The sequence below is a fragment of the Aquarana catesbeiana genome, linkage group LG10 (genome assembly GCF_042186555.1).
Source record: "Aquarana catesbeiana isolate 2022-GZ linkage group LG10, ASM4218655v1, whole genome shotgun sequence".
NCBI classification, from domain to species: domain Eukaryota; kingdom Metazoa; phylum Chordata; class Amphibia; order Anura; family Ranidae; genus Aquarana; species Aquarana catesbeiana.
This window is the reverse complement of record NC_133333.1, coordinates 108,398,658-108,410,069: the sequence shown is the minus strand read 5'-3', so window position 1 is coordinate 108,410,069 and position 11,412 is coordinate 108,398,658. Positions and strand designations below refer to the sequence as shown.

Sequence of the window (11,412 nt, the reverse complement as noted above, 5' to 3'; positions counted from 1 at the left end):
TTAAAGTCAACAGTATACAGTACATAGTTCAACAGTTACCTGATTCTGCCAATTGTTCTGCCCAAAATAAGTTAACTATAGACAGCCAGAGTGTGTACCCCTTACTCATTTACACATTTGATCAAGCAGTCATTCATAATTTGGTGAGTCTGGTGTCCAAAGGTGGTTTTATTATGCCTGAACATCTAGGTGATGTCTATTGTCTATGGCAGTGTTGATCATCTTATGAGGTATAATGGGCCTTACCTGCAGCCTCTGGCATCACTGGCCCCCACATCATAAGGGCCGCTTATAATATTCAGTATAATATATGCTGGAGAGGAATGTCAGAGACTGCAGACATATTAGAGGAAATGATATTCAGAGGCTGGAAAAATGCTACAGGTTTGGTTGGAGAAGACAGACAAAACTATGGCACAATAATCAGCCTCATATACTCAAATAGAGTCGTTCAATGTTACGCTCTGTAAGTGTCACTTCTCTGCACCGACTACGTCTTCTGCTTTTCTGCAGCAATCCCCTACTATCTCTGCCATGGTGCAAGACAGTGGATATGACTGGCATCTGTAGGAAGAAAGATAGACACTAATGAGTGAAGCACACATCTCTTATTTTAATGTTAGCCCTCGACAATCTCCCGACAGAGTTTTGTTTTACCTACACTATACTATTTAAACTAATTATGATTTTTCTTTTAGGGGTAATGAACACAGCTGCTATAATTCTATTGTGTTTAATGACTGGGAGTCTGGGAGTGACATTAAATTGCTCATCCCTCTACGACAGGTATCCAGGTATGTGCTATCTATCTATCTATCTATCTATCTATCTATCTATCTATCTATCTATCTATCTATCTATCTATCTATCTATCTATCTATCTATCTATCTATAATAAGGAAATTATTGATATGTATTACTATTAACCCATATCATGCTGACATCACTAACATATCAGCTGATGACAACAGATTTTTTCATTAAACTAGTGGTGCTGACTTTTAGGCCTTGTATACGCTCCTGGTGGGAATCGGCAATTACATAGTTTACTGAACTCTGCTAGAAGTACAGATGTCACCTGGTAACCTAGAGGTCACTGATCACATGTCTATGGACTCAGACATTGACATTTCTGAATGCAGACATATTTCCTTTAGATAGCTTTTATACATTTTGAAATCTGTATGTTTTATTGGTGGAAAAGAACTAGAAAGGTGAATTAGACCCCCTCAGATAACACAAAAGCTTGTACAGGACAGCTTCAATGGTACAATCATTTTATCCAAAGTCTTAAGGATAGGTTACACGTGTAAGTGACATTGAATTGAACAAGTTATAAGAATAATATGGACATGAAAATAAATTAAATAGATGCACAGGACAGCTTTGAATTGCTTACAAGATCAACAAGTATGTGTTTTGTTTGGCATGTTGTATAAGTATATTTTCAAATATTATGTACTTTTAATTATATGTTTAACTGACCCAAAAAACTTGTGAAATTAAAGCCTAACACTATTTTTAAAAATGTTCCCTCCCCACTCCTCCTACCTATGTCTACCCTTTGATCTGTATATGTACCTTTTTTTCAGTCTGTTTCGGTTCGATCACATGATCCTGCAGCTCTCACTCTCCTGTGTCATGGAACATTTGACAATAGCTGGGAATTCTGGGAGCCGAGATATAAGCTGAAAATGATTTGTGCTGCACTATACCAACCATATATTGTGAAAAAAATTAATAGACAAGGATCACCAAAGACAATAAAAAATTAAAGTCCACGTGTATGTATCACTAGAAAACAGTCCTTTATTTCCCAATCTTAATTTCTTCCATGATCAAAAAAACATCACAAGCTGCACACACCACCACCAAGCCGAAATGTTCCTCATAGACTCCTATGACCTAGCCATTGTCAGCACTCCCTCCTCTGCCCTGTAACTGCTGCTCACTGACACAGGGGAGTTGAAGTTGCAGGGTCATGTGACCAGAGCAGACTAAAAAAAAGGTAAGTATAAAAATCTTTATTACACAAGGTAGTCAGGATGGGCAAGAGGAAGAGAAATTACTTTTGTAAGAGTAGTTAAAGAGTAAGAGAGGAGGTCCAGCCTGGGTGAAAAAATTAAAAGTCAGCAGCTACAAATACTACACCTGCTGACTTTTAATATCAGGGCACTTACCTGTCCAGGGAGCCCGCAGTGTTGGCACCCCAGCTGATCTTCAGATCGACTCCCGGGTGATGCCGCCACCATTCCTGGTAAAGGAACCCACAGTGAAGACTTTCGGCTTCACTCCTGGTTCCCTACTGCGCATGCGCAAAGCGCGCTGCGCTTTCTAATTGTCCGGCGGTGGGGGAAGGAGGAGGGGGCCCGAACTTCTGGGAGACTGGGCAACAGCCTGTCTCCAGAAGTGCCCCCCCGAAAGGTGTCAAATGTGGCACCGGAGGGGGGGTTGAAGCATATAAGCAAGAGTTCCGCTTTTTGGGTGGAACTCCACTTTACTGTTAGGCTTTAGTTTCACTTTAATTGCTAGGGTTTACATAGGAAGCACAGATTAGGGTAATTGTGCAGGCAATACTGACTTTTCTGTTGATCCCATCAGTTTAATTTAATTCCAGCTACCATTTGTCTTGTTGTAGTCCATAATCATGCCATATTACCCACCCAACGTACAGTATACTGTAATAGTACATGCTGAATCATAACATATCTTTTATGATGCCTACATTTGGACAAATATATATTTATAAGAATCACCTTACAAGTCATTATTGCTAGTTCACTATTATTTTATTTCTACTGGATTCAATCTTCACCATAATGACTTAAACCAAACACATACTGCTCCGGACAAAAATGTTCTAGGATTATGTACTGCTGTAATAACCCCCTAAGGGCCCCTTAAAGTTCCAAGATACAAAAATTCTACAGATAAAAGAGTTCAAAAACATATCAAGTAGACTTACCACAAGTGATAATAAAGACTAATAATGAAGTATAATAAAAAAAAAGCTCTATTTAGAGTTCTCTCTACCAATATACTAAGTGTGAAAATGTATCTTTAATTGTGATGGATATCTGAAGGATATAAACAATACATAAATATTAAGTAAGATTGGGTTCACATTTATGTGGGAGCAGGACTGCGTGTAAATCGTACCCTCTCCTGGACCTGCAGCAAAAATATGCTGCCATTAGCAGACGCATGGGGTTCCATTAATTCTTAAAGTGTTTCTAAAGGCTGAAGATTTTTTTTTGCATTCTCTGCATTAAGGTAAAAAACCTTCAGAGTGCAGCTCCCCCCAGTGCCCGTTATACTTAACCTGAGCCCGATCTCGATCCAGCTCTGTGCACAAGAGCAGGGGCTCTCTTTGTTCTCCCCCTCCTCATAGGCTCAGAGACAGCAGTATGTCACATACCTGGTCTTGAGGCCAAAATGATGAGAGGGTTCTCCTTGCGGCTGAGTGCAAAACACCCCTGAGGATGGTGACAGGCAGTGGCGGCGCATCCATAGGGGGCGCATGGGCGCCGCCCCCCCAAAGCCAGTCAAAAAAAAATGTCCCTTTAAATAAAAAAAAGTTCCTTTAACCACTTGCCGACCGCCTAACGCACATATACGGCGGCAGAATGGCACGGGCAGGCAGAATCACGTACCTGTACGTGATCTGCTTCCTGCGGGCGGGGGGTCCGATCGGACCCCCCCCCCCCTTTGCCAGCGGCGGTCGGCATTTGACTGGGAGCGTCGGGAGGCGAGGGGGAGACCATCCGATCGTGGCCCCCCCCTCGCGATCGCTCCCAGCCAATCGGAATCCTCCCCTGCCTGTGTGTAGTTTCACACAGGCAGAGGATGTGATGTCATCTCTCCTCGGCTTGGCAGTTTCCGTTCCAGCGCCGAGGAGAGAAGACATGTAAGTGCACAACACACACACACAGTAGAACATGCCAGGCATACTTTACACCCCCGATCCCCCCCCGATCGCCCCCCGATCCCCCCCCAATCACCCCCCCCGTCACAAACTGACAGCAAGCAGTATTTTTTTTTTCTGATTACTGCATGGTGTCAGTTTGTGACAGTTACAGTGTTAGGGCAGTGAGTGGTAGCCCCCTTTAGGTCTAGAATACCCCCCTAACCCCCCCTAATAAAGTTTTAACCCCTTGATCACCCCCTGTCACCAGTGTCACTAAGCGATCATTTTTCTGATCGCTGTATTAGTGTCGCTGGTGACGCTAGTTAGTGAGGTAAATATTTAGGTTCGCCGTCAGCGTTTTATAGCGACAGGGACCCCCATATACTATCTAATAAATGTTTTAACCCCTTGATTGCCCCCTAGTTAACCCTTTCACCACTGATCACCGTATAACCGTTACGGGTGACGCTGGTTAGTTCGTTTATTTTTTATAGTGTCAGGGCACCCGCCGTTTATTACCGAATAAAGGTTTAGCCCCCTGATCGCCCGGCGGTGATATGCGTCGCCCCAGGCAGCGTCAGATTAGCGCCAGTACCGCTAACACCCACCCACGCAGCATACGCCTCCCTTAGTGGTATAGTATCTGTATGGATCAATATCTGATCCGATCAGATCTATACTAGTGTCCCCAGCAGTTTAGGGTTCCCAAAAACGCAGTGTTAGCGGGATCAGCCCAGATACCTGCTAGCACCTGCGTTTTTCCCCTCTGCCCGGCCCAGCCCACCCAAGTGCAGTATCGATCGATCACTGTCACTTACAAAACACTAAACGCATAACTGCAGCGTTCACAGAGTCAGGCCTGATCCCTGCAATTGCTAACAGTTTTCTTGGTAGCGTTTTGGTGAACTGGCAAGCACCAGCCCCAGGCAGCGTCAGGTTAGCGCCAGTACCGCTAACACCCACGCACGCACCGTACACCTCCCTTAGTGGTATAGTATCTGATCGGATCAATATCTGATCTGATCAGATCTATACTAGCGTCCCCAGCAGTTTAGGGTTCCCACAAACGCAGTGTTAGCGGGATCAGCCCAGATACCTGCTAGCACCTGCGTTTTGCCCCTCCGCCCGGCCCAGCCCAGCCCACCCAAGTGCAGTATCGATCGATCACTGACACTTACAAAACACTAAACGCATAACTGCAGCGTTCGCAGAGTCAGGCCTGATCCCTGCGATCGCTAACAGTTTTTTTTGTAGCGTTTTGGTGAACTGGCAAGCACCAGCGGCCTAGTACACCCCGGTCGTAGTCAAACCAGCACTGCAGTAACACTTGGTGACGTGGCGAGTCCCATAAGTGCAGTTCAAGCTGGTGAGGTGGCAAGCACAAGTAGTGTCCCGCTGCCACCAAAAAGACAAACACAGGCCCGTCGTGCCCATAGTGCCCTTCCTGCTGCATTCGCCAATCCTAATTGGGAACCCACCGCTTCTGCAGCGCCCGTACTTCCCCCATTCACATCCCCAAGCAAATGCAGTCGGCTGCATGAGAGGCATTTTCTTTATGTCCTCCCGAGTACCCCTACCCAGCGAACCCCCCCAAAAAAGATGTCGTGTCTGCAGCAAGCGCGGATATAGGCGTGACACCCGCTATTATTGTCCCTCCTGTCCTGACAATCCTGGTCTTTGCATTGGTGAATGTTTTGAACGCTACCATTCACTAGTTGAGTATTAGCGTAGGGTACAGCATTGCACAGACTAGGCACACTTTCACAGGGTCTCCCAAGATGCCATCGCATTTTGAGAGACCCGAACCTGGAACCGGTTACAGTTATAAAAGTTAGTTACAAAAAAAAGTGTAAAAAAAAAAAAAAAAAACACAAAAATATAAAATAAAAAAAAAATAGTTGTCGTTTTATTGTTCTCTCTCTCTCTATTCTCTCTCTCTTGTTCTGCTCTTTTTTACTGTATTCTATTCTGCAATGTTTTGTTGTTATTATGTTTTATCATGTTTGTTTTTCAGGTATGCAATTTTTTATACCTTACCGTTTACTGTGCTTTATTGTTGACCATTTTTTTGTCTTCAGGTACGCCATTCTTGACTTTGAGTGGTTATACCAGAATGATGCCTGCAGGTTTAGGTATCATCTTGGTATCATTCTTTTCAGCCAGCGATCGGCTTTCATGTAAAAGCAATCCTAGCAGCTAATTAGCCTCTAGACTGCTTTTACAAGCAGTGGGAGGGAATGCCCCCCCCAACGTCTTCCGTGTTTTTCTCTGGCTCTCCTGTCTCAACAGGGAACCTGAGAATGCAGCCGGTGATTCAGCCAGCTGACCATAGAGCTGATCAGAGACCAGAGTGGCTCCAAACATCTCTATGGCCTAAGAAACCGGAAGCTACGAGCATTTTATGACTTAGATTTCGCCGGATGTAAACAGCGCCATTGGGAAATTGGGAAAGCATTTTATCACACCGATCTTGGTGTGGTCAGATGCTTTGAGGGCAGAGGAGAAATCTAGGGTCTAATAGACCCCCATTTTTGCAAAAAAGAGTACCTGTCACTACCTATTGCTATGATAGGGGATATTTACATTCCCTGAGATAACAATAAAAATGATTTAAAAAAAAAAAAAAATGAAAGGAACAGTTTAAAAATAAGATAAAAAAATAATAATAATAATAAAGAAAAAAAAAAAAAAAAAAAAAAAAAAAAAAAAAAGCACCCCTGTCCCCCCTGCTCTCACGCTAAGGCGAACGCAAGCGTCGGTTTGGCGTCAAATGTAAACAGCAATTGCACCATGCATGTGAGGTATCACCGCGAACGTCAGATCGAGGGCAGTAATTTTAGCAGTAGACCTCCTCTGTAAATCTAAAGTGGTAACCTGTAAAGGGTTTTAAAGGCTTTTAAAAATGTATTTAGTTTGTCGCCACTGCACGTTTGTGCGCAATTTTAAAGCATGTCATGTTTGGTATCCATGTACTCGGCCTAAGATCATCTTTTTTATTTCATCAAACATTTGGGCAATATAGTGTGTTTTAGTGCATTAAAATTTAAAAAAGTGTGTTTTTTCCCCAAAAAATGCGTTTGAAAAATCGCTGCGCAAATACTGTGTGAAAAAAAGAAATGAAACACCCACCATTTTAATCTGTAGGGCATTTGCTTTAAAAAAATATATAATGTTTGGGGGTTCAAAGTAATTTTCTTGCAAAAAAAAAATATTTTTTTATGTAATCAAAAAGTGTCAGAAAGGGCTTTGTCTTCAAGTGGTTAGAAGAGTGGGTGATGTGTGACATAAGCTTCTAGATGTTGTGCATAAAATGCCAGGACAGTTCAAAACCCCCCCAAATGACCCCATTTTGGAAAGTAGACACCCCAAGCTATTTGCTGAGAGGCATGTCGAGTCCATGGAATATTTTATATTGTGACACAAGTTGCGGGAAAGAGACAATTTTTTTTTTTTTTTTTGCGCAAAGTTGTCACTAAATGATATATTGCTCAAACATGCCATGGGAATATGTGAAATTACACCCCAAAATACATTCTGTTGCTTCTCCTGAGTACGGGGATACCACATGTGTGAGACTTTTTGGGAGCCTAGCCGCGCACGGGACCCCGAAAACCAAGCACCGCCTTCAGGCTTTCTAAGGCCGTAAATTTTTGATTTCACTCTTCACTGCCTATCACAGTTTCGGAGGCCATGGAATGCCCAGGTGGCAAACCCCCCCCCCCAAATGACCCCATTTTGGAAAGTAGACACCCCAAGCTATTTGATGAGAGGTATAGTGAGTATTTTGCAGACCTCACTTTTTGTCACAAAGTTTTGAAAATTGAAAAAAGAAAAAAAAAAAAATTTTTTTTCTCGTCTTTCTTTATTTTCAAAAACAAATGAGAGCTGCAAAATACTCACCATGCCTCTCAGCAAATAGCTTGGGGTGTCTACTTTCCAAAATGGGGTCATTTGGGGGGGGTTTGTGCCACCTGGGCATTCCATGGCCTCCGAAACTGTGATAGGTAGTGAGGAGTAAAATCAAAAATGTACGCCCTTAGAAATCCTGAAGGCAGTGATTGGTTTTCGGGGCCCCGTACGCAGCTAGGCTCTCAAAAAGTCCCACACATGTGGTATCCCCATACTCAGGAGAAGCAGCTAAATGTATTTTGGGGTGCAATTCCACATATGCCCATGGCCTGTGTGAGCAATATATCATTTAGTGACAACTTTGTGCAAAAAAAAAAAAAATTGTCACTTTCCCGCAACTTGTGTCAAAATATAAAACATTCTATGGACTCAACATGCCTCAAAGCAAATAGCTTGGGGTGTCTACTTTCCAAAATGGGGTCATTTGGGGGGGTTTTATACCATCTGGGCATTTTATGGCCTTCAAAACTGTGATAGGTAGTGAGGAGTAAAATCAAAAATGTACGCCCTTAGAAATCCTGAAGGCAGTGATTGGTTTTTGGGGCCCCGTACGCGGCTAGGCTCCCAAAAAGTCCCACACATGTGGTATCCCCATACTCAGGAGAAGCAGCTAAATGTATTTTGGGGTGCAATTCCACATATGCCCATGGCCTGTGTGAGCAATATATCATTTAGTGACAACTTTTTGTAATTTTTTTTTGTCATTATTCAATCACTTGGGACAATAAAAATGAATATTCAATGGGCTCAACATGCCTCTCAGCAAATTCCTTGGGGTGTCTACTTTCCAAAATGGGGTCATTTGTGGGGGTTTTGTACTGCCCTGCCATTTTAGCACCTCAAGAAACGACATAGGCAGTCATATAAAGGCTGTGTAAATTCCAGAAAATGTACCCTAGTTTGTAGGCACTATAACTTTTGCGCAAACCAATAAATATACACTTATTGACATTTTTTCTACCAAAGACATGTGGCCGAATACATTTTGGCCTAAATGTATGACTAAAAATTGAGTTTATTGGATTTTTTTTAGAACAAAAAGTAGAAAATATCATTTTTTTTCAAAATTTTCGGTCTTTTTCCGCGTATAGCGCAAAAAATAAAAACGGCAGAGGTGATCAAATACCATCAAAAGAAAGCTCTATTTGTGGGAAGAAAAGGACGCAAATTTCGTTTGGGTACAGCAATGCATGACCGCGCAATTAGCAGTTAAAGCGACGCAGTGCCGAATTGTAAAAAGTGCTCTGGTCAGGAAGGGGGTAAAACCTTCCGGGGCTGAAGTGGTTAAGTGCACTGTGTTCCGGGCGGGCGCCGGACACGGTGCACTATGGAAGCGTCATGCCAATGCAATCCCGTGATTGCAGGCAAAACGCTTCATTTGCAGTGTTTTTTGATGCCCTGTGGCGCTGTGCAGTGCGCCTCTAGACGCTGATTGGAGCATTCTCCTTCATGTCTGGGCGGTGCCGTAAGGCCCCTTTCACACTGGGGCGGTTTTCAGGCGGTATTGCGCTAAAAATACCGCCTGCATACCGCCCCTAAACAGCCTCCGCTGTTTGTTCAGTGTGAAAGCCCGACGGCTTTCACACTGAAGCGTTGCGCTGGCAGGACGGTAAAAAAAGTCCTGCCAACCGCTTCTTTGGAGCGGTGAATACACCGCTCCTAAACCGCTCCTGCCCATTGAAATCAATGGGACAGCGCGGATATACCGCGGTAATACCGCGGCTATAGCCACGCTGTACGAGCGGATTTAACCCTTTTTCGGCCGCCAGCAGGGGTTAAAACCGCATCGCTAGCGGCCGAATATAGCTGCAAAAACGACGGTAAAACAGCGCTAAAAATAAAAACAGCCTTTAATTGTCTGTCCACCGTGTTATACTCTTCTTAGTCTGTGATCGGAGGGTGGAGGGAGCCGTGCTTCACCTCTGCCCCTCTGCCCTGCCAGGAATCAACCTCCGCTCCAGCCCTTTACTCTACAATCTGTTGGAGCCTTCATTACACATCTCCTGTATGTGTATATCACGGGGGTCTCCCAGCACTGCGTCCTACAGTCATGCTGTACATTCTATCATCTCCTCTCTCTCTCTCTCTATTCTATCTGTATAACTGCATATCTCTCTCTCTCTAAGTATCTATCTGTATAACTGCATATCTCTCTCTATCTAAGTATCTATCTGTATAACTGCATATCTCTCTCTATCTAAGTATCTATCTGTATAACTGCATATCTCTCTCTATCTAAGTATCTATCTGTATAACTGCATATCTCTCTCTATCTAAGTATCTATCTGTATAACTGCATATCTCTCTCTATCTAAGTATCTATCTATCTATATAACTGGATGTCTGTCTGTCTGTCTGTCTGTCTGTCTGTCTGTCTTTCTATATAACTGGATGTCTGTCTGTCTGTCTGTCTGTCTGTCTGTCTGTCTTTCTATATAACTGGATGTCTGTCTGTCTGTCTGTCTGTCTGTCTGTCTGTCTTTCTATATAACTGGATGTCTGTCTGTCTGTCTGTCTGTCTGTCTGTCTTTCTATATAACTGGATGTCTGTCTGTCTGTCTGTCTGTCTGTCTGTCTGTCTTTCTATATAACTGGATGTCTGTCTGTCTGTCTGTCTGTCTGTCTGTCTGTCTTTCTATATAACTGGATGTCTGTCTGTCTGTCTGTCTGTCTGTCTGTCTGTCTTTCTATATAACTGGATGTCTGTCTGTCTGTCTGTCTGTCTGTCTGTCTGTCTTTCTATATAACTGGATGTCTGTCTGTCTGTCTGTCTGTCTGTCTGTCTGTCTTTCTATATAACTGGATGTCTGTCTGTCTGTCTGTCTGTCTGTCTGTCTGTCTTTCTATATAACTGGATGTCTGTCTGTCTGTCTGTCTGTCTGTCTGTCTGTCTTTCTATATAACTGGATGTCTGTCTGTCTGTCTGTCTGTCTGTCTGTCTGTCTTTCTATATAACTGGATGTCTGTCTGTCTGTCTGTCTGTCTGTCTGTCTGTCTTTCTATATAACTGGATGTCTGTCTGTCTGTCTGTCTGTCTGTCTGTCTGTCTTTCTATATAACTGGATGTCTGTCTGTCTGTCTGTCTGTCTGTCTGTCTGTCTGTCTTTCTATATAACTGGATGTCTGTCTGTCTGTCTGTCTGTCTGTCTGTCTGTCTTTCTATATAACTGGATGTCTGTCTGTCTGTCTGTCTGTCTGTCTGTCTGTCTGTCTTTCTATATAACTGGATGTCTGTCTGTCTGTCTGTCTGTCTGTCTGTCTGTCTTTCTATATAACTGGATGTCTGTCTGTCTGTCTGTCTGTCTGTCTGTCTGTCTTTCTATATAACTGGATGTCTGTCTGTCTGTCTGTCTGTCTGTCTGTCTGTCTTTCTATATAACTGGATGTCTGTCTGTCTGTCTGTCTGTCTGTCTTTCTATATAACTGGATGTCTGTCTGTCTGTCTATATAACTGGATGTCTGTCTGTCTGTCTGTCTGTCTGTCTGTCTGTCTTTCTATATAACTGGATGTCTGTCTGTCTGTCTGTCTGTCTGTCTGTCTGTCTGTCTGTCTGTCTGTCTGTCTGTCTTTCTATATAACTGGATGTCTGTCTGTC

General features: G+C 43.3%; 1 protein-coding gene across 1 annotated transcript in view; it reads left to right on the top strand.

The window, feature by feature from the left end:
* Positions 1-682: 682 nt before the first annotated feature.
* LOC141109852 (zona pellucida-like domain-containing protein 1) overlaps positions 683-11,412 on the top strand; it is a 29,437-nt gene continuing 18,707 nt past the window's right edge. The window contains exon 1 of the mRNA XM_073601110.1: positions 683-794. Within this exon, the coding sequence (XP_073457211.1) occupies positions 683-794 (112 nt within the window). The remainder of the gene's footprint in view (positions 795-11,412) is intronic.